A 26,720-nucleotide genomic window follows, 5' to 3' on the forward strand; every position below is an offset into this window, starting at 1 on the left:
CACTTGTGGTGTATCCATCCTTCGTTTTTGCTGTAATTGCACTTAAGGAAATGAAGTTTTTGTCATGTGACCTCTTCTGTGCAGGCTTGTGAGGCATGTATCTTATCCTTGGGCTGCAAAGGTCTTCTGCAAGGACGCAGAGGCCCTGTATAACCAGGTACCTTTTCCTCTGAGAGGTTTTAAAACTGCAGTCCAGTTGCAGAGGTCTAACCTGAGATAGAAAAGCCTAAGGTTAGATGTACCTGTATCTCTTGTTTGGAGAGACTAAGTGAATGCTACTGCCCTGTTTGGGTCTGCCAATAAAGAGACTGAAATTGTCTAGAGAAATGGGCAGTGGGAAGCTGAGAATCTGCCTCTTGCCATGTGCTCCCATTTCCCTCCCAGCTGAAACAAGAGGACCACTCAGCAGGGAGAAACACACGGAAGGGCAAGAGTTGAGTGTGTTTCCAACAAGAGCCCAAACACTTACTAGAGCAGGTTTGTCATGCCATGGGTGGTCTTCTGTTGTTTCATAATAGGGTACCAAACCTTTTGGTGATATCAGCCTCGATAGTAGAGGTAATGTGACTCCCGTGTTGAGCAGTGAATTGGGGTTGGTACCTGGAGAATCCTCTCCTTGCTTTAGATGGAGGGGACTGGACCTCGGCAGTCTCAGGCTGTGGGTGTAGCCCAGTAAATAAATGTTTGTAACCTGCATGTGGGTGGAAAGAATGACTGTGTCCTTTAATAGACAAAAATGAAACCTGATGACGTTCTGTCCGTCTGCACAGCTTTAACTTCTCAGTGTGCAGCGTGCAATACTTCTGCAGAAATCAGGATAGTTTGGCTGTGTGAAGTGTCGTTACTGCTCAGTGCACACGTTTTGGAGTTTGCGCAGTAATGCAATTACACTAGACACCGGATTGGAAATTGCATCGCCGTTTTAAAATTTTATGTGCTTAAAACGAGGGTTAACAAGCAGTATGAAATTAGGGACGGGGGATTGTTCTCAGTTGCTGGCAAATTGTTAACTTGCTTCATTTGGCAAGAAACTGAGATTCATTCTAGAATGAAAAGATTTTCACTGTGAGAGATGGAAAAGAGGTGCAATTGCAGTGCAAGTGAGGACGGTTTACATCTTGAACCGGTGATTGTCACTGATCCGTTTTTGTTCGCTGTAAGTTGGCCACAGTTGAAAACAGGATGAAATTATCCATATACTTTCTGTTTAGGATTATTCCTTGGGGAATACAAGAACTGCTCTTTTGACTGGTTATTTTTACCAGTCTGATCATTTGAATCTTCCATAATGTCACCAACGCCTGAATTCTTTGATTTCTTCTGACACAAGCCCAGTTATGTTACTGCCTAGCTCCCTCAGGAGCTGTTTTTCTTTCTTTTTACTTTGTCTTTTTTGATAATGAAGTAACGGTTTTAAGTCAAATGAAATTGCTTTTCTTTTCTCCCTGTCCCTGAGTGTAGAGAAACAACAGAAGGAAGCTTTTTCTGCCTTGTCTGTGTTTCAACCCATCTGATGGCGACCTTTTGGGTTGTGTCTGCCAAGTCATGCTTAGCGGAAGGGTTTATTTCCAGTCGTGGCTCTGTTTTCTGTAAGACAGAAGCTTCAGTAGTTCCACGAGGAAGACATGGCATCTGCAACAGGAAAGCTGTGGATGTGGGATGTGAGAGGGTGTAAACCATGTGCTTTGTGCTTTCTTTCCTCTGGAAGATGTTGGCTATAACGAGTGGAGAAACTACTTATTTCATTATCATGAAGGGCTGAATAAAAGCGGGTGTTGCATGGCTCAAGGCAAATTTTAAATTCTATTTACAAAATGTTCTCACTGAAAAAAAAAAATAATCTGGAAACGCTTCAGAAAGGAGCTCTTGCACCGATGGATTTGCGCTAGACACTGTTAAGCCCTGTTATGTTTCTGGCACTGCCTCCAACGCCTCTTGAGAATGTGCAGAGTAGGCAATAAAATGAATGCAACTCTTTTTAAAGCAAGGTTGCATAAATCATCACAAAGGAGAGGAGCTTCTCATATACCAACAGCAACACTTCATCCTCTCCAGCAGAGAAGTGAGCTCAAGCTCTTTGTGCCGCTTGGCCTGGATTAGTGTCAAGTCACTTTTGGTATCAAGTGGAATTAAGAGGAAATAATTTCTCTCTAAGGGTGTTGAGGTTCAGCTTTTTTCACTTGCATGCATTTTCTAGATTCTCTGCTGTCTCGGTGCTGTAATCGCCTTGCGGTCCCTTGACAACTAACCAAGGCCGTGATCTTTAGAGTGATATGTGAGTTCAGCCATGGTTAGACATGTGGGTGCGTCTCTCCAAGTGAATAAACTTGCTGTTCTTCAAAAAAATCCTGTTTTGTTTTGGCTTCTTCAGTTATAGTATTAAATGATTTCTGAGAAATATTCCAGTCTTTGGTCTCCCAAACAGAGCTTCCTATCAGAGCTTTGCTGTGCTGGGAGAAGGTGCTGTAACTGTTGGAGGGATTAGCGACCTGCTTTCCAGTTGGGGCAAACCATGGGATAAAGCCTTAATAGAGCAGCCCAGGACAGACAGAGTTGGCAGGTTGTGATTTGGCCGCAAGCTACTGAGAAGGAAGTGCAGTGAAATGTAGGGGTGAACCTATTTCTTATAAACAGACTGGCTCCTGGGAGAGAGTCCCAACTCTCTTCTAAAGAAGAGCCTATGAGAGGCTTTCCAGGTTTAGCTGAGCTGCTTGCAATTACCTTGTGCAAGGAGCAAACAAAGCAGGATGAGATTTAAGACGATTGGACTTTTATTTCTGTAAGGCTTCTAATATAAGGAACAAAATCAGTAAGAAATGACTGTTCAGGAAGTCTCAGATAAGACACATGAAAGCTTTAGTTACTTGGTGCTGGCAAAGTAAACTCGAATACTCTTTGGGAACTTGAATCTAAACTTGATGATTTTGTTTGAAACTACTGACCATTGCTATGAGCTCCATGCACAGCAAGCAACAAAAACATGGGATATGTGTTTGTGTTGTTTTTTTTTAATTTGTACTAGGTTTGAGTGATTTGGGAGTTGATCCAAGAACACTCAATGATATCTTGTGTTCTTGCAAATCCCCTGCCGCTGGTGTTTCACCTAGAGTCCTAATGGTACAACTGAAGGAGCAGTGTTTGAACCAGGATGTGCGTGTTGGTATCTAGAATAGATGGCTCGAGGTGCGATGTGTTTCTGGGCTTGTGCTCAGTCATCCACTCTGTTTGGAAATGGACCCAAGTGGCAAGGCTGAGCATGCTTGAAAATTAATGCATTGATTGGAGCCCAGCAGCCTCTTGGGATTGATTCCAGGGTTTGGATCCGGATTAAACTTCCCCTCAAGGACTTTGGGAAGTGGTATACAAGGGAACCAGGTGAAATTTGAGATGAGTCCAACTTCCTCAGGATGGCAAGAAGATGAATGTTTTTACCAAGGGCAAGAGAGTGGGAGGAAACGCCCAGTTTAGGGAGGGAAGGGGAAATATTTTATGGTGGGGTAGTGTCTGGGAATGAAAGGGATGGATTGCGTCTCAGCAGATATGAATCTTACAGTTTTAATCCACATCTAGGAAGTAAATACAAAGAATCTTGCCGACTTCTGGGAATGGGGAGAGGGGAGAGATGCGGTTCTGGGCTTTTTGGCCTGTGCTGCTGAGACAGAAATCCCTGTGCTGCAGAGCTGCAGTCCAGCTGCGTAAGGGAGCTGATGCACAGGGCTGTGCACGATGCTTCAGGAGCGGAGGTTGAACAGAACAATAGGAAATAGGTGGATGTGCATATCTTAGCCTGTCGCTTTATAGGACTTAAGCATGCTGCCAACAAAGTGTCAAGTCAGCAAGTGGGTCTCTGCTGCATGGGAAATGACTTCAAGTATTTAATAATTTTGCTTGGGTTTTATTGGGGTTTTTTTAGGTAATGTCATGACGTCTTTGTGCATCACAAATGGTTTTTTTAGGGTGTGATTGCTCGAAGAAAAGAATAAATTCTGACTGACTGCTCTGTAAAATTTGGATTCTGCAGATTTAAGTCATGTCTCTGATATCCTCAATGGCCTCTGCAAGCCTTTACTGTCATTTCTCACTGCTGCAGTTTTACTCTGCATCTTATCCATAGCATAAGAATTGACTCCCTCAGGAGCACTGGTGGCAACTGACTAGAACTAAATAGATGAGTGAATTTCCCTCCACCCTCTTTCAGCAGCAGATAAATGTGCAAGAAGTTCTTCAAAAGGAAACTAGAACATACACTGGTTAGGTGTGATCTAATATTTTGCAAACAGGAAACTACTACTTGAATCTGAAAGTGGGAAAACTGTTGAGACGAGCCTGTGTCAGTTCACTGTGCTGTGTGTCTGAAAGGAACTGTGAATGTTCAGGTTGGAGGGGTAAGGAGTTTAGTGTGGTATTGGATGGAAATTAGTAGGTAAGTTGTTACTGAAGAAATCTGGAAGAATCCCTTTCTGTCTTGGGCTATCAAAATTACATGCAGTCAGGGTAACTGTGGGGGCAAATGACTAGAAATTCCTTGCAGCTAGCTTAGCTAACTTGCTTATTGAAAGAAGCAACCGCTAAAATTATGGAAGGTCTGTTTGAGCAGAAATTGCCCTTGTCCTTCTGTTAATGTGAGCAATTCCGCATTGAACAACGGATCTATGAACTTCTTAGTTTGGATAGTGAATGGTCCATCCAGCTGAGTCCCTCAAACGTAGATCTCCGAAGCTGTGCCTTGTACAAGTGACCATGGCACTGTATGTCTTAGTGTTGAAGTTGGCAGTGTTGGTCAGGGAGGGAAGTACTGAAAAGTGGGTTTGGTTGTGCTGTTATATGTTGGAGGGCCCATACCAGAGAGCCCTGTGGAAATCCTGGGTGTGCAGAATATGGGATAACGTGACTTAAAAGTTTGGGGAAAATGCTCTTGATGGTTGTAAGGCTGATGGAGTGAGGTCACTGTGGAAGAAGCGCTGCCTTTGCATGCATATAGTGTCTGTACACACAACACACCCCCTGCCCTCTCTCAAAGACCAGCTTTTGGGTCTGGTGTACGCACAGCCAAGCGTCTTTGGAAAACATGATATGAAACTCCTGCTCATCTCTTAGGAGTGGGTTGCAGCAGTGATGTGAAGCGGTGTTTCTGATGTGTGCTGCAAAGGGAGGGGGAGTTAGGGTTGTCTCATGGCTTTGTGTATGCTGCTGTACTGAACCCAAACAGATCCTTGGGTGCAGGCAACACCACCTTGGTGCAGGTCAGGAGCTGCTTTAATATACAAAATAAAGTGTTAGAAGGCAGAGCCCTGCCTCCTTTTGTGCTCTGCAGTTGGGGCATAATCAGAATTGGGCAGCTAGTCCTCCTGACTCCCCACTCAATCTTGAAAGCTTCTCAGTTGATGTTGCTGCTTGGGTTTGCTGTTTGTGTCTCAGGCTTTTGAGAACATCATCTAGGAGTTTTCTTGCCTGATTTGGACAGATTAAATAGCCAAATACAATAGAAAATCCAGTAGATCTTACTTTTAATCTATAGGGACTCCCGTGCTACAATGTAACCCTTTTCCTTTACTTGCTCTAACTTGTTTTAATTTGCCCTTTGCCCTCCTATAACTCTTCTTATGAATTCTTATATTCCATAGTTGCACCACGCTTCAAAGAGTGGGTGTGGGGGGTTTATGTGTGTGGCTGCTTTTTTTTCTTTTTTTTTTTTTTTTTCTTTTTTGGTATGTGTTTAACTGCTTGTTATTTAACTTGCAGATGATCTGAATTTCTCGTTCTGACTAAAATGCTACCTAACTGGAGCATTTTACCTTGGTGTCTGAAAGCTGGCGTATTCTGATTTTATTGAGCATAAGGATAAATTTGGGAGCAAACTTCAATTTCTGGTGCTACTCTGACATGGATTATTCATTGTCCTTGTGCCCTGTGGCCATGCTTTGGTGGTTACAGTGTCTGCAGCCTTTCACTGTGGATGATACACAGGTATCCTGTCCAGCCTCATGCTGCCCTCTCAACACAATAAAATGCCGCATGTCTGAAATGACTGATAACCATCGATGGTTACCGTCCAGCAAAGAGTTCAAGAAACAAGGCAGCTTTAATCAACTACTGGAGTTTTCCTCTCCAGTCTCTGCTTCACCTCCCCACCTCCCTCTTTGTATTTTAATTGGTTCCTTTTATATTTAAAGATTTATTTTTATTTTTTTTAAATCAAACTTTTCAATATTGTTGGACTAACTCAGGAGGTAGAATTTCTGGGCACCCGGCTGAGCAGTGATCCTACAGTTCTTCTCAGCCACTGAAATCAGGCAAAAAAAGCCTTGCTGAAATCTTGCAGGCTTTTTCTGGTTTTCCTGATGTAGGTCTTTGTCTTCAGTCATGTTTACATCTCTTGGGAGCGTGAGGGGTTGCCTTTCCAAATCGTCTGTACTTTATGACTCTTCAGATCTTTGTTGACATTGTGTTGTCCAGCTGGTAACAGGAGAACAGAGGAAGCTCTTGGCCTCCGTTTTAGTTTTAGGAAGCTGAGTATTTGGGTTATTAATCAATTTGCTTTAAGATCATGGAGTTTTGATGTCTTGTGATTTCTTGCATCTCATAGAGATGATACTGTATGATATTCTTTTTTTTTCCCCTTCTCTTTTTGTTTATATGTTTTCCAATTACATGTCAAATAAATTGCTGTGCACAAGTTCAGAATAAAGAAATGACTGTCTGTTTGCAGGGGGGTGGATCTTGGACTTTTTCCTGTTTTAAACTCTATGAATTTTCAAAATAACTAAGCATAGCCTAGATACTCTAATGAAAGCCTGCATAAAATGGTCTGACTTTCAGAAATGAAGTTGTCTTCTATGCAAGGAGAACTTTTTTCAAGAGCTCAATTCAGAATTTTTTTTTGTTGTTGTTAAAAGCCTAAAACACAGCTCTAGGGAAGTCAGTGGTATTATTTTTATGTGCGTTGGAAAATACTTAGAAATACTTACACAATGTAGGATGTCCAGTCTTAATATTTGTGTGAGGTGGGATGCACTGTCATTCTGATAATCCTTGAATTAGACAAGCTCTTTTACGTTGAACCTGTGGCAGGAGTCAGGAATTACAGGCATTCCTGCTTTGGGCTGTGCTTGTTTTAAAAGGCATCCTGCTTCTGGCTGAAAAATACTTCTTGCTGAGTTAAATGAATTAACCAAGGGGCAAAACTCAAAGTTTAACTAAAAAGGAAAACAATTACAGCTGGGGGGGTCAGGATGACTAGAAAGCTTACAGCCTTTGTGGGTGGACAGAAACTTGCCCTCGTGTTGCTTTTCATGAATTTGTCTTCTTCTCCAAGCCTGCAAATACCTCCATGTGTGGACTTTAACTTGAACAAGAAGTTCTGCTGAGTTCAACAGAACTGTGTCTCAGTGGAAACACGTGGGCTGCAGCCTTGCTGGGAATGGCTCTTAAAATTGGGCTGCTTGTGTAAACCTCTCAAGGGTGTAGATGCGGCATGACGTGCAGGCTGGAATAGCTAATCCCAGTGAAAATCACCCTGACTTTCCTCCCTCCCCGCAGTGTACAAACCGTGTTTTTCAAGTGTGATGGTGTGTGTTTGCAAATTACTGACGTGCACTCATTTCTCCTGTTTAGCATATGTAGTGTGTTGTCTACCAAGCTGGCCCTGGCTGAAGGGCTGATTAGTGACTGCTGGAAGGGAAGTGATGCTGTGCTAAGTAGGCAGAGAAGGCAAATTTTTAAGCTTCTGTATCTGAACTTTAAACATGGTGCCATGATTTCAGTTGGTCACTTAACCCTGGGGTTTTTTTTTTGGCAGGGGGGAAGTTGTTTTGTTTCTTTTTTTTTTTTTTTTTCCTCTCCTCCCCAGCTGGGTGAAATGAAAGACACTATTTTCTTTAGGTTGTGCTTTATATGTTTAGGTGGTGTTGGAAGCTGTCCAGGCAACCTGCTTGGGTTATCTTACTACTTAACATGAAATACTTGTGCAGGACAATTAGAGAGAGGGAGAGATACACATACACACTTTTTTTTTTTTCCTTCTCTCCCAGGAGGCTCACCCCATTTGGAAGAGAATATTTTCTTTATTATTCTTGAATTTAGTTTCTTAAAATTACTGTGGTCACACTTACTGCATAGCCCTCTGGATCTCAAGTATATCCCCTTCTAAATAATATAGGGGATTATTTAGATAATAATGCAGAAATGAAGATTATAAATAATAATCCAGAAATATTTGTGCTCCCTGCAGGTGGAATTGAGCTGAGGAGATGTTAAATGTTTGGTTATGCTGCAGCAGGTCTAATGGCCAGGACAGGAGTTACTGACCCCAGGACCTTTTGTAGTCCATCACACTGGGAACCTCTAATACTACTGGGATGTGAAATAGTCCCCTCTTTTCCTGGAAAAAGCAATAACCCAACAGTAAGATTACTCAAATCAGACTGATTTGTTATAGTGCTAAAAGCCATGACACATGGTAATTAGAGTTTAGGAGCTATAGTGCCTGGGAACCTATCTTGGTAATTGTTGATATCTTTGGTTCAACTAGTTATTTGCTCCCTTGCTCTTCACATTGAATATATGGTGCATATTATCCTTTTATCTGTGGGCTTCTGAGTGTTTGATGTATTTAGCTGCACAGTAGCTCTGGGGAAAAACCTCTTCAAAATAGACCTACAGGATTTATTTCCATTTTAGAAATGGAGCTGGGGGGAGTGCAGAGGCTGTGAGACCTGCCACCAGCTCTCTGTGGGGATTTGGTCCTGAGCTGCTGTTAAAATGACTGTACATATCTTCCCCCCATGGCTTGGAGGGGACCAGAGCGATGTCCAAACTAAGCTTGTTCCTCCTGCAAGGAGCGCAGTCCAGATGTACGTGAGCTGAGCGGAAAGTCTGACGCATAAAGAAGTTTTTCAGTCTCTCTTTTTTTTTTTTTTTTTTTAATGAGAAAAGAGGCTAGAGATGCAAACCAAATCACGCCTTTCATTGCGATGAGTGAGTTAGATATCTCTTTCGGCTTCAGCCCTGATCTTAGCTGAGGGGCATGGGTGGAGCCCTTAATTTCTTGGCACTTCTTTGTAATGGCACAAGCAGTGCGCCTACATCAGGTATTGTATCAGCTGCCTTCTGAGCAACTGGCAAAGCTGCACAGTCTTACAGTCAGCGATATCTTGATTAATAACTATGATAGAAGCACTTCTGTCGAGCTTAGGTGCTTTATTGCCACCTGCTAAAATCCTTTGCTAGGAAGGTTTGAAAAACTATGTTGATTTAAATCTTTCTTGATACATTTGAGGTGTCTGTCTTCTGATTTGGATAGGCATCGAGCACTCTGGAAAACATTTATCCTGCTGCTCTTGAGAGCTGTTCTCCCACAGGAATCTGAATCTTTACCTGGTCCAGCACTGAAATATTGCTGTAAGCTGCTTCCTACTAGTCCTGCAACTGTTGGCCCTGGTGCATCAGTTCTGGTGCACGTAGGACAAAGCACAGAATTTGCAAAATGCCTTGCAAAATCTTCTTGTTGCTAACAACCATGGTAGCTTATTAGTTTCATCGTCTCGTATCTTTGGAGAATATACACCAGTGGTGGTGTTTTGCAAGGCTTTTTGAGTAGCTGGACAGTGCTCTTGAGCTGCATAGATCCGGCAGTTAAAAGTAAAATTTTGTCAGTACGTGTGCACAATGTAGATGCATGTTCTTTTGGAGATATGGAGAAGGGTTTTGATGGGGTGGAGGCATCTAGGTGTTCTACACCTGAAGATGGTAACTTTTCCTTTATTTTCTCAAGTGGATAAACTCTCAAAACTTTCTCTGAAAGGTTGCTAACTGTGTAGTTAACAGCTGGAGCTGTGTGTTTTAGGGGAATTTTGGCGTGGAAGTCCCCTTGAGAACTCTTCTTCACTTGCGTTACTTCCCTTGTGCCTTCATACTGGGGGTCTCCCTGCAGATCTATCTCATAACCTTATCAATTAACATGATGAGCTTAAAAGTGGGCTGTGGCTTAAGAACTGGGGGTGGGGTTCTTCCTGAAGGCAGGGTGAGAAGGGCTCCAGTTTGGGTGGGTTGGGGAATCTTCCCCGGCACATCAGCTCTGTCGTGCATGGTGGCGCATTTGCATTGCCCTCTTGTGGCAAGTGCCTTGGAGCTGCTGGGGTCAGGAGGCTTTCTGCATTATATTGTCCACGGCGTTGGTTAGGGAGATCCGTCCTCCCAACAGCAGAACCGTGGTTTAACAATTCTGCAGTTTTCAGTCTGGTTTTTAATTCAGCAGCCTCTGCAGTGAAACCATCGCTTTCCTAATGGAGAAGGGTGAGTTAGTGTGAAAACCTGAAAGTGAAGCTGATGGGATGTAAGAAGCAAAACTGATAGTTCAGAATATGTTATTGAAATGATGTTCCAAAATGCATAGTCTCAGATCTAATTGTAGCTCTTTAATTATTTGCAGTTCAACTCACCTGAAGGTTTTTGTAAGCCTCAGCAATATTAATAGTTTCAGAAACTTAATGGGGGGAACAAAATAGAGAACAAAGGCACAGAAAATCAGATAATCCATTCTTTCAGTGTTGCATGCATTTCTCTTCTTTCCACCAAACAGCATTCTTCTGCCAGGAATCGGCAGTGGGATTAGATCCTGCAGTTGTTTAAAACAACTCCACAGCAGAATACAAGCACGTGCTAAAATCTGGGCTACCAACCTGGAGAGAAATAATTTCTGAATTAAACGCTGTTGTGAGTCTTTCTGTAAATGGTGAAATGAGGGTGTGCAAACGCACGCCCTGCAGACTCTTCCTGGGGGGATGCCCTGCAGCCATGCCCTCTTGCTCTCTTTGTTCTTGCCATCCATCCGCAGTGTGGCCGGGGGCCAAGGGGTTTTATTGCTGCAGGAGCTGACGAATTCCTGCGTGTGCCTTCCCGGGGCCTGCTGCCCCTCTAATTGTTGTGTTGTCAGAAGGCGTGTGCCTCCGAAAGCCTTATCTGATTCCTCCAAAAGCCTTGCAAGCAATTCAGATGTTGACCCCTTGAGCGCAAACAACTCTCCGAGCCGCCTGCCTTGGGGCATAGCTGCGAGACAGACGAGGTTTAGTGCTCGTGTGTGTGCAAACCCGTGGATGGCTCTGGCTTTGTCACCGGGGATGGAGCACCTGCCTGGGGAGGGGAGCGAGGGGCCAGGGAAGGTGAAAGGCTAGTGGGACTTGGAGGGGAAGAAGGGGAGTCCAACAGCTGCTTGTGTCAGCGCGGGGATAAATGCGAGGAGATTAATAGTTATTTAAAGAGCAAACGGGGACATGGCATTTGGCTGTGGCATGCGAGTGTATAAATGCAGTGGAATGGCTGCTCCATTGGTAACATTTAGACAGATGGTCCTTGGACTGAAAGGAATGAAAAGGATCTTTGATTCTCTTAAGGATATCTTAAATTTTAATGGGGCACTTACACTTTTTTTTTTTTTTTTTTTCCTAAATTGACTTCCAGGCAGCAGCTTCAGCATTTCCAGACTGTGCTGTATTGTTAATGCCAACTGCCCGTTTGGCCATCTTTCTCCATTGTCTTAAGTAGTCTGGGATTAGAGGGAATAGTTTTTAAGTGAAAGCTGAAACACTATTGTTTTGCTGTCTGTATGTCTGAACTGGTTTAGGAGACTGTTTTCATCACAGCAGTCTTTTCATCATTCTGCTGGTTAGGGAGTGTGTCTGATGCTAATCTCCATGAGAAATGAAACGACTGAGTTATACTTCTACATTTTTAAGTCTTCAGGTCTTATTAGGGTATTTTGGGGCAGGAGGGCAGGGAGGTTTGTTTTTTGATTAAATACAAAATTGTTGAGCAGGAAAAAGACTGTTCCCTGGTGCAGCACACCAGCATTCCGGCTCTTTCCATACAGAATTAGCCTCAAGGGAAAACATGTACCAAACGTCCGTTAAATAGGTCTTGGCTGGCTGAGTAGCCCACAGGAGATGAGACATAAGTGTCATCTGCATTGCCAAAGCTGCGATCTCCTTTTGGAGAAGAACCAGTCTGGATTGCTTTCTCCTGTGTCAGCTATTTAGCATGCTTTGAGTCCCATTGCAGATACTTGCTTGCCCATCTAAGAGGGGTGCTGGGCATCTAGTGCTGGGCATCTGTAACATCCCTGCTGAGGCAGGGAGGGCAAATGACTAACCTGAGGCAATACAAAGAGTCACTGGTTCACCCAGGATTAGGACTCAATATGTAATTGCTTTTATTACTCTGCTGCCTGAAGGCCTCAGACAAAACGGAGGCCCATTAAGCGGAGTGCTTTTTACATAGCAAGGAGCAATCCTTGCCCTGCAGACCTTGCTGTGTGAAGTAGGCTGAGGGTGGAGGGGGAGGCGAGGTGGCTTGCCCAAGGACACAGTGTGTTGCTGGCAGAGTGAGGGAGGGAACCAGCTCTCCCTTCTCTCTGCAGCTGCCAGCTCCCAAAATGAAGTCCCGTGTGCCGTTCCCCACTAGACCTTTTCCTTCCCACCACAGTTCCTGTTAGCAAGCTGATCTATGTCTGTAAAGTCTGATGTGCCTTGCTGAAGACCCAACAGCACCAGGCTCACCTTAGACTTTTAATTAAAACCCCACAAAATATCAACCTTTTCCAGTGAAACAGAGACAGAAACCTAAGGAAGATCTCTATTTGGTGGCTCAAATTTCTCTGCTTCGTCCTCTTCTGGAAGGACAGCTGACAGCACCAAGTGTTTGGGTGTAGGGAGGGCACTTCATCCTTGCAAAGGATGTTTTCCTCCATGGCTGAAATGACTGGAGAAACTGGGTGTTAAATGGCTTGTCCAAGGTACCTGGGAAGCTTGGCAGGTAGCTTGTGCCATTCCCTTTCAGGTCCTTGGAAGAGTGATGATGTACTTGAAGCTTCATTAGGGCTGGTGGGATTCCCAGTATCGGGAAAGCTTTTTGTTATGGGTCTTGCTGTTGGTGCTCTGACTCGGGCTGCCTTTGTTGCTTGGCTAATAACAGAGTTGTCTCTGGAAAAGGAGCAACTGTTGGAAAGAGGAGGGAAGTTTGGAGCAGACTGTCTGAAGTACTGAGATACATGAGCTTGATAGCTCTGGATGGGATTGAAGATGTAGGATGTGGAGGGGCATGAGGTATTTGGACCCTTAAACAAGGGGAAGAGCCTAAGTCCCTTCTGCCATGTCAGCTGCTAACTGCAGAACCAGGTGTGTGTATCGCTGCATGTTCCTTGGTGATCCCAGAGCTGTTGGGGATGGGTACCACAAACCTTTTGGATGCTGCTCTCCCTAAGCTGGGCACAAACAATGCCCTTTGGAGACACACACAAGGGATGAGATGGTGTACCTGGCTGAACCCCATGTACTGTTCACCTGTCTCCATGGCCAGTGCTGGGTCCTTTGGAGGAACAAAAGATTGGGGTAGTTGTGTAACTCTCCCCAGAGTACTTTCCATAACTCTCCCCAGAGTACTTTCCCAGCTTCCAACTGTTCGTAGTTCAGAATTTTTAAATCGGATATGCTGCCTTGATGGATTTTTCTCTGGCAGAAATTGTCTGATGCCTTTTAGAACATATGTAGGCTTTTAGTAGCCACAGCATTTTGTGGCAGAAAATCCATGTTTATTTGTGAGCTCTCTGAAGAACCACTCTGTGTGTGTTTAAACCAAAATCCTGCTCAAGATATTTTCTTGTCCCTCAACTCCTCTATTAAGAGAGCATGAAAATTCATTTCCTATTTGCTTTTTTCCCCATACTGTTCAGGAATTTATCCACTTCTGTCATACTGCATTCCGCCTCTCTCCTCATTATCGCTTTTCCAGGCTTAAAGGCGGTTATCTACCGGTGCATTACAGGAAAACATTGAAAGAATTTTCTCATTCTTGTCACCTTTCTCTGAAGCTTGTTCGCCTCTCATCCCTTTGAGTTGGGGGACCAGGGCTGCACATAAAATTTAGGGCACTAAGCATGTGATTTTTCTGCTAACCTCTCCCTGATCTAACCTTTGCCTTTCTGTACTCCATTCTCTAGCTTCTGTTTTTGATGTCTTCAATTCTTTATATGTCACTTGTTCCTGGAGGCTACTTTTGGGGCACAATCACATCTGCTCATTTAAGTGCTACACACTGTGCAACTGCTGCTGCCCAAGTATGTGGGGAAGCCTTCCATGCTGTGAGCTACCATGCTGCTTGATGAGACCTTTAATTCCTCTCTACTACTGTCTGTGACCGATCACTGGGAATTGAGCACATGGTGCAACCCGGTTAAGTGCTATGAACCTTTTCTCCAGTGAGTCACACTTCAGTGAAGCTACTGTCTGAGCTAGAGGTCCTAAATGTCACCGTGCATGGCAGGACTGGATCCATGAGAAGAGGAGCAGTCTTTCTGTAGAGTGCGAGACAGCCAGAGATGATGTAGCCTTGTACAAGCTACAGCTGTTTGCACTGTAATGAACCTGGGGAATTTTTATCAGGTCATAGCAGTCTCTTCAAAAGGGTCTCGGTCTGGGTGTTGCTAGACATAGGGAGCCTGTCTCCTCGTGATGGCTTGCTGCCTTGCGAATCACCTCCTTGTTATGTGCAAGCTCTTTTCCCAGCTCAGCTATTGATGTACTGTGTGGCTGTGAGAAGATTTGCTTCTTTCTGTTTCAGTTACCGATGTAAAATGGGGTATATCCTTTGCAAATCTCCCTCCTCTTGGTGTGACACATGTTTGATGGTGCTGAGATCATGCTGTGCATCCTCCATTGTGAAGGCCATGCCATGGCTAGCCAGCCTGCGCTAACGTTGCTTCTGTAACACTTCTGTGTGTCTCTTTGCCTCTAGCCGCAGTACACGAACCTGGGGCTCCTGAACAGCATGGACCAGCAGATCCAGAATGGCTCTTCCTCCACCAGCCCCTACAACACGGAGCACGCGCAGAACAGCGTGACAGCCCCCTCGCCTTATGCCCAGCCCAGCTCGACTTTTGATGCCCTCTCACCCTCCCCAGCCATCCCTTCCAACACAGACTACCCAGGACCTCACAGCTTCGATGTATCATTTCAACAGTCCAGCACAGCAAAGTCAGCAACGTGGACGGTAAGGATGCAGCATCACTTTGCTCCTTCTCTGGCTTTGGTCCTGATGCCAGTAGTGACATTATTCATATGATATGTATCTGGGCTTGTGCAAGAATGGAGTGACCCATGTCCTCTTCAGTGCACGACATGTCACACAGAAGGGACAGATTTATCTTGACTGCTCTGGTTGGGGGGTGGTGGGAGTTTAACCCTCAATACTATCACTAAATCCTAGGTCAATAAAATGCCATGCAAAAAGATAGTTGCCTAAAGACCGTATGTGATGAAACAGTGGCTCTCCATTTGGGTCTAGCAGGTGTGCTGGAGTAAAACATGGGGTGGGTGTAAGCATGGCTTCAGCACTTCCCTTTGCTTTCTTTAGCATCTATGGGTTTGAGTGAGGTTTGGTGTGGGAGGCCATGCCAGCAAGATGGAGATGGTGCTCCCCGCTCTGACCCATGGAGCATGGGGCTTTTTCTCTTTCCCCATGTTCTTCCCCTCTTGCAGCTGGTGTGGGAACTCCAGTGTCACCAGCTCAGATCAGCCCTGTGGTATTTGGGTTGTTTATATATATATTTTTTCCTTAACGTACTGCTCTGGCTGTCAGAATAGTCTGTTTCTTATCAAAAAATGTATGGAGCTTGAAACTTGAAGGCCACCTTTTGATTTTTGGTGAAGCTCTCTTGATTGTTCAAGCCGTAGAAACTTCGTAGCCCAGGACACAGCACTGCTGGAGCTGTACATCCTGTTGTGGTTTAGGGCTCTAGAGTAGAGATGTTTGCAGTGCAGACTATTACTGTCTTAAAGATGTTCAATATTTGCCTTCCTCTCCTTCAGGCACTTGGAGTAGGTGCAGTGAATAATGCCCTACCTCATGCTACCTGAATAAAAGCAGAGACACTATTTTTTTTTTTTTTTTTTAAGAGAAAAACATACACTTTTAACCAAAAGCTAAAAGCATTAAAATAGTATGTTGTTTTTTTTTTTCTTTTTTAATCTGAGGAACTACTTCAATCTTAAATTTAAATACAATCTAGCAGGAACTGCAACTAACAAACAAACTTCCAGCCACTGCTGCCGGCAAAGCAGTGTAGTCCGTGTGCTCCATTGTGGAAAAAGATGCCAGATAACAATAAATCACCGTAAGCTTGCATCCTTTGTGTTTTAAAAGCCTTTTCCAGTAAAATTTGTCTAAAACTGGTAACAATAACTTTGTTCAGGAAATTGTGTTTAATGGGGTTAAAATGTGATAGGTTTGCTCAAGACCAAATTTTTCATTTGTTTATGCATAAAAGGGTGAAAGATTTTTGAGTGACGTTGAAATTGCACCTTTTCCTTATCTGCATTGGGAGTGATGCCTTGTTGTAGTTCACGCTTGTTTTCATGTCCAGGTTTCTCCACTTACATTATACACATAGTTATTTTTCACTTCCCTTTACGTAAGGACATCATTGGTCAGCTCTACTTCCATTTCTCGGAGCAAGAAAATGCTGCCTTTGGATTTTTGCAGACTGCTCTGGAGAGTGTCCTTGAAGGAGATATGAAAAGACATTCTCTTTTGATACATATGGTACAAAGAATATCTAACGCAGCTGCAGGGAACCAGAGCGTTTGATGCTGTCCTTTCAACTACGAAAAGCTATCTTTGAAAACGAGGTTTGAATGTATGTAGTAGGCTGTTCCAGCACAGCTGAAGAGCGAGCTACTCACAAGCCTAAAGTTAAGCAAGCACTTGCGATGTTTCATTGTAATGATAGTGGCTTTGTGGAGTAGAAGTGGAGACTGAGTTTTATTGTGGATCTGGGTAGTAGTCAAAGATCAGATTACATGCTGGCATTAAAAAATAAATAAAATTGCTCCTTGGTGACTACAGTCGCCAAATGTGCAGCCTGGGGGCAGGCACATTTAATTTCTCCTTTCTTTTGCCCTGTGTGGACCACGCTAGCAAACAGATGAAGATGTGCTGCCTGTACCTGTTGCAGTCTGTTTATGGATATAAATCTGTGTATTTCACTAAAGGAATGGGGTCCCAAACAGCTCACTGATCAGGGAAGAGCAAGTGTGGTCCAGGTGTCCCCTTCACTGAGCCCAGTGACCCAGATCTAGCTGCTTGTGCAGGAGTGGCAGCGCGCTGCAGGTTCACAGTAGATGATGACAGTCTTGTGGTGGTGGCTGGGGACCTTCTATCAATATGCCTTTCACAGTAGAGCATCTTTCCATCTTCAGAGCTCTGCCCTTCTGCTAATTAATCCACCAACTCATTTCACATGGGCTCTTGAGCGGTTGGTAATATGTGTTCGACAGCTTTATCAGTGGGGGTGGGTGGAGAAGGACATGAAGGCTCTCTTTCCTGCTGCCATCCTGAGAAATGTGGAAACATGTGTGAAATGTTGATGAAAGAACGAATGATTGCCTCATCCTCTCAGCAAGAGCAGGTTCTTGGAGTTGCTTATCCCCCCTCCCATGTGACTTCATATGCTTTGATTAATGCCTGTCGTCCTTTTTTTAAATGATGGATTAGGAACTTACCCAACTGGAAGAGTTTCTTCCACTGCAGTGACCTATTAAAAGTTTAATTACTAGATGGCCCCCCACCCTTATTAAGAGTCCAAAACCTGAAAGCCTTGTTCTTAGTTCTTTTTTCCACTTCTGCCATTCCCCAGGGCAACAGTATTAAGTAAGGAAGTCCATTGTATCCCACTTTTCCCTGTTTGGGAGTGGCCGAGCCAGGCTGACCCACCTTGCCCTGCTGGGAGGGCTCAGTGGTGACTGGCAGGGGATCTGCTGTCCTGGCTGACAGCACACTTCACCGGAGCTCCTCAGAGATTCTTCTGGGGCTGAGGGCATGTCCAGATTAGGTCATGGGAGTGAAGGTTGTGGGCCTTGGTAAGAGGACTGGGTATTATTTTCTCTAAAAAGCAAGAGCAGCTTTGATGGGGGGATGAGAGACCTGTGAAGATGCTTCAGATTTCTCTGCCACTTTGTGTGTTTAGCTCTTAATCTGCATGCTTTGGAGGCAATAATCTGCAATAATGTGTAGATCCCCAGGTTACTTCTTCTGTAGGTCGGAGAGCGACTCACAGAGTACCTAAATGCTATGTCTTCTGAAACGGCCTTAAAATAATATTTTTTTCCTAAAACCTGTTTTTTCAAGTTCTCCAGACTCTTTTCTATGGGTCAGGCTTATTGTCCTAGGACGGTGGGCACCCTTTGCCAAATCAGCAGTATCTATGTAGGATAGGCTGGGGGGGAGACGGAGTGAACACATCAGGATTGCTCTCTGCTCAGGTTTGTGATGGGCTCCTAATTAAAGGGGGGGGGGGGGGGCAAGAAAAAAAACTGGCCAAAATTGCAGACAGAAGCATTAGTTGCTGCTAGGTGAGAGGGTGATTTCAATATGTATGAAGCAGTTCACTTTGAAAATATTACAAATTTTCTTTCTGAAGTCTTTCATGACCTTAAGTAGGAATTCCAGTAAAAACATGCCGTCTAATCAGGTTAGCTTCTTCATTTGTATGCAATGTTGAACTAATTAATGATGACAAATTGAGATGGATTGCAGAGGACTTTATAAGCATCCTTGATTATTTTTTTTTAATTAATGACCTGAGAATACAAGTAAGAATATAAGCAGGTTAATCTGTCTTTTCAGAAGGAAAATCTTTAACAATTGAGACTCTACTGAAGTGTTTTGAAAACAAAAGCCTTAATAGGTCTAAATTGAATAGAGTTTCTCACATACGTACTCATGATACACTAAAACCTTCTTGAAAACCATGCTGCGAAGGAAAAGCAGTTGCCATTTGTAATGTTGAGATTGCTGTCGTTGATTGTGGGATGTTTCCTCTATGAGAATTCCCATATTCCCATGCCTTGCGATATCTCCTCCATTTCTGCACCAGAAGAAAACAAGGCATTTCAAAGCGTCCCACCTCAGATTTTTTTTTTTCCTTATTGGAAGTAAGTTGTGTGCCGATCTTCCCCACCCACTCTGAGCGCAAATAAATAAATAAACAACTCCACTGGCTTTTCCCCCTAAAAAAAGATTTGGCAATCACCTGTCACTAGCAGAACCTGTTACATGGGGAAGAGCATGATTGCAGTAGAAAAGTAAAAATGAAAATTGTATGTCAAGGTAAGTAAAAGTTAACATTACTGCCAAACTCAAGCTATCAAAAAACCGAATCAGACCCACCCATCCCCATAAGCAGATACCACCTTATAAGTCATGAGACTCCTTTTTAAAGACCAAACAGGTTCTCTTATTCTCCCCCAGGTTTTTGAGCCTTTAGGGTGCATCTGCTAATCTTTTAAAGCTTTTCTGGTAGTGACGAAGGTTAAGGAAAAAGAAGGCAGAAATAGTTTTAAATTTTAAATGAAAACTGAAACTTATTTGCAAATTTTTGATTCTGCTGAAGACAGACACCCAGCCCTGTAAGACTTGCTTAATTCCAGTGTTGGCAATACCGGAGTTTAGCACTTTATTCTCATGCCCTGCAGTAGGCTGGAGCTGAGCTGGGCTGGTCCTTGCAGGGCTTTGTTATGAAACATGGAGCTCTGCAAAGCTGCAATCCATGTTCCAGTCGGGCTCATTGGTTCTCCTGTTCTCAATAAACTCAGCTGTACCTATAAAAAATGTTCAGATTTCAGACTTTCTTTGGTAGCAAAGCTGGATAACAGCCTGTGTAACATGCATGAAAGCAAGTACACGGATTGTGCTGGCTGGGGTTAGTGGATTTGGGGAAGCTGTGTTTTAAGGAAGGTGAAAGGAATGCACTTAAATTAGTTCACACGAGCAATAACAGGTTTCCGTGGTTGAAAGTACAGATTCCTTGGCTGGGCTATCTCAGTCTTTTCATTTCAGATTGATTCATTCCGTTTTCATTTTAAATATATTCTGTGTCTTGAACCACCTGGTAAAATTGGGAATTTTTTTTCCAAATCTCTATAAAATGAATTAGAGGACCGTGCACAAGCATAGTGAAGCAGTGAGAGGGTGATGAGATCTGTGCATCGCCTTGACTCAACAGTCCTTAATTATGGGTTCAGTGTTCTCTTAAATAATCTGTTCAAATAGCGCATTGTTTCAATAACACTGGTAATGTCCAGTGTTGTCCTGACTGCTGATTATCTCTCTGCATCACACATGAAAACTTTTTTTTTAAAGGCTGGTGACTCTCCCAATGAACATACATGTGGGGCTGTGCTAAGTGTTCATGTGGAAACTTAGCTTTATTATTCCTTGGTGGTGTGCTGGTCAGTGCAATTTGAGCTTTCCAATCCAATTTTACCTTTTAATATTATTTTTAAAACACCCAGGAGAAGGGGAGTGGAAGTGGGCTTGTTACAGGATTTTTAATTTCCCTGCCCTCAGAGGCTCCTAGTCAGCAACGGTGTAGGCTTTAGCTGTTTGCACAGGGCAGCTGAGAAGAGAGACTCATTTATGCAGAGGGTCTGCAGACCTTGCGAAGCACTGAAACTGGTCACCTGTTGGCCTTTCTGCTAATCCTTTCATGGCTCTAAACGTAGGCTTTCTCTTCAGCCCAGCTGGTTGCCCAGCAAAGTTAATTTTGCTGGTGATAACCCTCCTTGTTACAGCAGGAATGAGGAAGGGATGTCTGTAATCCAAAGGGGGAGAAGCGATCTGGAAGGAGAAGGCAGCAGAGAAGGAGATGGGGCTGCAGCCTACAGATGCACACGCTGTAGGCTGCGAGAGCTGATGCAATGGTGTGAGCTAAGGGCTTGGCTCTGCACTGATCTCGGCGAAGCAGGAGCGCTTCCATATATGGGCATTTGTCTCGGGGGAGAAGTGGTAAGAATTGGCTTCCTCAAGATCTCTGCAGCCGTGCCTGCCTGAAGGGGCTGTTTCCAGTGTGCATTGCCTCTTGGCACGGAGCAGGCAGGGACAGGCGTTGATTGCCACCATCGTTCTTGTGTGCAGAGAGGTTGTGATCATGCTTCCCTGCTTGTAGAGCTTGTGAAGTGTGTTTCCCTCTGTGTGATGTTACAGGGCATAATGCTGAGGCTGTTGAGGCATATGCAACTTGTCCTAGGTCATCTACCTGGAAGAGAGGAGCCGGGCTTGTTGTCTTTGAAGGAGGTGTCTTTCTCACGGCAGGGAGGTTGTTTTCAAGCTAGCGAAGCTGGGAAGAACCAGTTCATCTGTGAGAACCAGCCAGGAGGGGCCTGCTGGCTTCTGTTTGGGTTTTTATGCTTGAGTAAAAGGAGATCTGAGTGCATTAGGTTCCCATTAGAATGTAATTGTGCTTTTTCCCCCTAATCTCTTTGTCATGTATATTTTGTTTTTATTAGCAGTTATCTTCTGTTACTCTTTACAAGGAGCTGTACAGATCTGTGTAATGGTTTCCAGAAAATGTTTTGTGATATGAGCTGTCTTGTTTTTTTCTTTTCCTTTTTGTATCCCTTATTGTTTTGTAAATCCTACCAAGGCAATATAGCCTCCCTATATGAACTGCTGTCGTTGTAGTGAGGAGTTTTGCCCTATGCTCTCTATTAGACCAGCACCCTCTGTGATGACAGAGCTGTGCTGTGGTGTAAGACCACGCTATACCCCACGCAGCTGGCGATGCCTAGGAAGGATGAGAAGGGAAGCTATTTACTGTTTATAAGAATTTGTATCTACCAGCCCTGGGAACAGAAAATTTGGGTCTCCTGATTTGCAATGGTGTGTGCTCTGGTCTTCAAACAGCACAGTTGGTGTTGGGCACCCAGCATGCCTGACCCACTGGGAGAAAGGGCTTCAGGTGGTGTGAATGTTCTTCTCTTTCGGCTAGGATTTAGCCCTTTGGTCACTATGTTAGTGGCTGATTCCCTCCCAGTATAAGAGGAGACAAGCTAGAGCTCACTACAGGCTTCCCAGGACCTGCAAGTGAGAAACACTGGGACATTGGGGTCAGACATAGGAGGATGGAGAAAGTAGTCATGGGGAGGAGTTGTCATCTCCACAGGGGCAGAAGATGCCTCTGCTGTTTTGCACAAGCAATTTCTAGTTGTATTGGCATCATACTTTTCTCTTTTCTTCAACCATCCCCCCACCTCCTCCCCCCCGCTGAAAAAATTGTCTTAACATTCTCATTATTTTTGGAGAAAAATTCATAGGGAGAGAATTAAGTGCAAGAAACATTTTTTGGTTCTTAATGAGAATTTCTATTTGTCTATGTGGAGAAGAAAAAGTGTTCATTAAACATAATTTTCATCAACGCAACTTGCACAAAAAACCCCACCTACTTTCATGAGAAAGGAATAAAGAGAATCATAATCCTGGATTAGGTATCTTTCACTACACATATATAAAAACAATACCATGTGAAAAGGGGGAAAGTATATATGTATATACACACACACCAAACATACCTATGTGCCTCCAGCAGTATTACCAAAGAATTAACTTTACAAGAAACAGCCACAGCCTGGAAAGAAGCCATTTTTCAAATAAAAGCTGAATGAGACTTGTGGTTTCTGAGAACTATGAGAAGAAAGGGTTAAAAAAACATTTACAGATAAGAATAGCTGATGTTGGGAGATGAGTGATCATCTTGAAGTAGGGGAAGGTCACTATTTAAATCACCTTTTTTTTTTTTCCTCCTCTTAGTTAAAAATTGGCTTCTACTAAGAACGACATGTAGGATTAATGTAGTACTTTAAATCCTCAAAGTGCTGCACAAACATTACTTCCCTAATCGGCAAACACCTTTGCTTGGTAGGCAAATCAGGAGTGTAGTCGACATATTAGAGAAGGGAAACCAAAGTGCCAGAAGTGCCAAAATTTCTGAACTAGTAGTTTTAGACTTTTTTTTTAATACTCTTTCTTTTTTTTTTTTTTTTTTTTTTCTGGTGGTGTTCAGCATGGGGTCTGCTTCTAGGCTGGCTTGTAGAAGCTGCTGAGCTCTCCTGGACTTCATACGTGCTAAGCCTGCAAAGAAGCCCAGCAGAGCTCAAATGAGGCGTCAGCAGAGTCACCTCCTTACCTTTCCAGAGGTCATGGCAAGCTGGGCCAGAAGGGAGGCAGCCCGCTCCAGGGCAAGGAGGGTTTCCTAAAAAGTTGCCAGTTTCCCCCATACCATTGAGCTCTATAACTTAAACTGTGTCAACTAAGCACTGTTAGAAGGTATTCCAACCCTGCAAAAACTTTGTGCAAAAAAAAAAAATATTTGCGTGACTGTTTAATAAGTTACTTTTGGGTAAAGGTTTTCAGGTAGGCTGGTGCAAGAGGTATTGCTCACCTTGCAGACAAAGACCAGCCTTGGGGATGATCATTCCTTTCCTTAGGTCAGTTGAGGTATCACAGTTGTCATAGGTATTATTTCCCTGGCAACTTGATACAGAACAAGCAGCAGTTGGGCAGTGTGTTGAAGCAAGCATAATTTTGTGTGTGTTGCACTGGTGGTGCTGTGTGAGCTGAGGGTTCAGCTCCAGTGCTTGGCAGACCGTATGCTATGAAGAAATGTCCTACTTTGTTTAAAAAAGAAGTGCCCTGGGTAGGGATGGCTTCTTGTGTAGAAAGAGCATGAACTTTATTATGCAATGGAAATCTTTTCATGAGGTTTTGCTATGTGCAGGTGTGTCGTATTTGTTATTGTAAACACAATAGAATAGCTACCCAAACAAGAGCTTAGATCCTCTTGCAAATAGACCTGAGTATTGATACAAACTTTATAATTTCCAGTTGTTAAAGATAACACTTAAACATTGGCGTAAAACTTGGTGGAGCCGCAGGAGGAAAGTTCTAGTTCTCCTTCGTTTTTTCAGATGTATTCTATGAAAGTGTTTGTTTAGTTTTTTTAAGGAGAGCAAAATGTTACTTGTCTGATAAGAAAGGAGTGTTTTATGATCTGCTGATATGTGTTAGCTGCTGAAATTCATCTAAATTCAGCATTCAGAAAAATGTGCTGGAGGAAACACAGGAACGCAGCACTTGAAGGCTGACCTGTCTTTCCTGAACAAATGAGATGGGACTTGGGTCTAAACTTTCTGGCTCCGTTTTCCCCATAAGCCGTGATGGCTGTGCTGCCTCGCAGCGCTGGGGAGGGCAATGCCCTCCCTTGAAGGAAGTGGGGAGGGGAGCATCCTTGCAGGGCCACGACTCGGGGCTCTCCTCCCTGCCTGTGGTGTGCCCTGGGGTGCACCACGCTTTCCTCCTGGGCAAGGAAGCCGTGCTGCCCGGAGATGCCCTGCTAGGGAGCAGCATCGACAAGCAGAGGATTTGGCTCCGAGCCCAGCAGAGCTGCTCCTGCCCTGTGATTTAGAAGTAATCTGCGTAAGGTTGTGCAAGTCATTCACTCTGACTCCGTTCCCCCTCTTCTCCCCCTTTCCACACACCCACCCTCAAATCTGGAACTGTGTCACCATGATCCCATGTCGTAAAGCACTTACACCCCTGATGTGAAATGCCTGGGGGGACAGCTGGGCACTGCTGCGTGCTGTGCATCCCGTATCACTAGCCTTAGCTTTCAGGCCTCTTATTTTGACTTATTTACAGGACACTAAAGTCTTTTTACAAACTAACTCTTGAAGGAACCAAAGCGTATCTCCAGGCTAAAGCTTGAAATTGCCGGAGCATCAATTGGGTTATTGCTTCCGCTGCTTGCAATCTTGAGCTTTACCAGTGTCAGGCCAACCAGGTATGAAAATTACCTATGCAGAGGCCATTTGAGGGCTACGGCATGAAGGAAAGCGTCTTGCTGTTATGTAGCCAGAGCACAATGCACCAGTGCTGCTATGTTAGCTGTGGTGCTGAGCCTCAGCAAACTCACCCTGCCACTTGTCGGGGCTTATTAGCTCAACCGCGTGAGCTGTGGCTGGGAGCTGACTTGCTCCTGGCCTTGCAACGGGAGCAGAGTGAGCCCAGGTTTGCTATGAAACTTGCCCCCAGAGCTCTTTGGACCCCCCCTTAAAATGCGGGGCTGGAAGGGATTCCCATGGGGAAGGGAGGGGAGCGGTGCCGCTGGGCTCAGTGCCCAGCCTGGAGGCTGTTCGTGGGGCAGGCAGCACACCCGCTCTGCTTGCATTTGAGTGTCAGCATCACCATGGGTGGGAGAGAAAAAGTGTTCGTGTGAGATGTTTGTCGGGTGGCTGAGCACTGAATGACACCTGTTCATTAATCAGCGAGGTGGTGGCTGCTTCTGCAATGAGTTCCTTGTCTCCCATCTCTTCTGCTGCAAATCGCTCATGTTACTCATAGTTAGTCATTTTTTTTTTGACCTGTCCTTGGTGGGTTCTTGTAGGTGTATGAGCAAAGGGAACTCCAACAAAAAACAGTCTGTGCATTTCTGGATATCCTACTAAAATCTTTTACAGTACTGGCACCCATAAAGGAAGTGGTGAGGCCCCTAGGAAAAGCTTCTGAAGAGTCATCGTTAGTTCTGTAACGTTTGACAAAGACAAAGCACGTGGACTGATCACTTTGCAATACAGTTTCTATAAGAAATTAATAAATTTGACCTTTATTTGGCATCCCCTTTGTGTGCTGACTTCTCTGAGTCATTTGCCTGTTTCCTCTGCCATGCCTCTCAAAAGGGCTACCGAAGTTGGAGTCTGTCTTTCTGGGTTTGTTTTTCAGCAGACTGATCCGTGCAAGATATGAATGCGGAGAGCTGGGTTGCTCTGGTGCTGCTGGCGTTCAGAGAGGGTGCTGCAGCATAGTCCCTGGCCGACGGGAAGAGCAGCTCCATGGATGAGCCAGGTTTCAGGTTGAGCTCGCAGGGACACGTGCCGGAAGAAAACCATTTCCATGGCGCACGTCTGACGTTGGGAGCGCAGAAGCACTCTGATGCTGTTAGTCACCCTGCTGATCGCAATCTGTGTAATGGGGCTGTTTTGTTTCAGTACACCGATATTCTGATGTGTGTTTTGCAGCTTTTTTTCAGGGAAGCTTCCTAAACACAGAACTAGTGGGGTCTTTCTCTTAAGGGGGGTGGCTTGGTAGCATTTTAAGGGTTGATAAAGCATGTGGCCAAGATTGAGTCTGTTGGTTAGTGATTGGGAATGACTGGCTCGTAACTGCTTCCCTCTCCACCAGATGGGTCTGAGCTGTTGCCAACCACCCCCTTGCCTCTGAAAGTCAAACTCCCAGAGTGTACCCTACCCTGGACCCCCGGATCACGCCGTATCTGCAGTGTGACCCCAGCATAACCTGCTCGCTGGGAAGCCAGTGTTTCTCTGCTCCCAGGAGAAGCAGGGCTGAGCATGCAGGCAGGCGCTGACTGCCAGGGAGTGGTGCGGGATGGTCAGGTATTCCCGCGTGCTGGGGGCTCTCCGGCTCTGTGCAGCGTGCTGCCTTCAGTCTCCCTGGTGTGGATCAGCAAGGGTGTAACAGTTCACTCAGCTTCTTTATTTTTTCTTTATTTTTTTTTTTCCACTGGCCATACCAATCCGATTACACCTTTGAAGGATCATCTGCCCCTAAAGCTTAATTAAGGAGCTCTTGTCTGACTTGTCACTGACTCACCTGCCACTGTATGAGCTCATGTCTGACTTGTCCTAGGAAGATAGTGAAATATGTCAGGCTTCTCTGAAATATAGCAGGTTTTTGTTTTATTGCACCCCTGACATCGCTGTTGGCTGCTGCAGAGGTGAACAGAAAGACGACTGCCCCAACTTGGTTACATTTATCTGAACTTAGTCGCTCACATCTTTGTCTCTTGAAAAACCAGATGGGGTTTTGCTTGCACAGCTGTAGGT

The 26,720-nt window shown here is 44.4% G+C and overlaps 1 protein-coding gene across 3 annotated transcripts in view; it reads left to right on the plus strand.

Moving 5' to 3' along the window:
* The window catches only part of TP63 (tumor protein p63), a 107,525-nt gene that overhangs the window by 43,003 nt on the left and 37,802 nt on the right, over positions 1 to 26,720 (plus strand). For all 3 annotated transcript variants that reach the window (XM_068405811.1, XM_068405812.1, XM_068405813.1), the window contains one exon: positions 14,785 to 15,039. In XM_068405811.1, coding sequence (XP_068261912.1) covers positions 14,785 to 15,039 — 255 coding nt within the window. The remainder of the gene's footprint in view (positions 1 to 14,784; positions 15,040 to 26,720) is intronic.

This window comes from Nyctibius grandis, chromosome 8 (genome assembly GCF_013368605.1).
Source record: "Nyctibius grandis isolate bNycGra1 chromosome 8, bNycGra1.pri, whole genome shotgun sequence".
In the NCBI taxonomy this organism is placed as follows: Eukaryota; Metazoa; Chordata; class Aves; order Nyctibiiformes; family Nyctibiidae; genus Nyctibius; species Nyctibius grandis.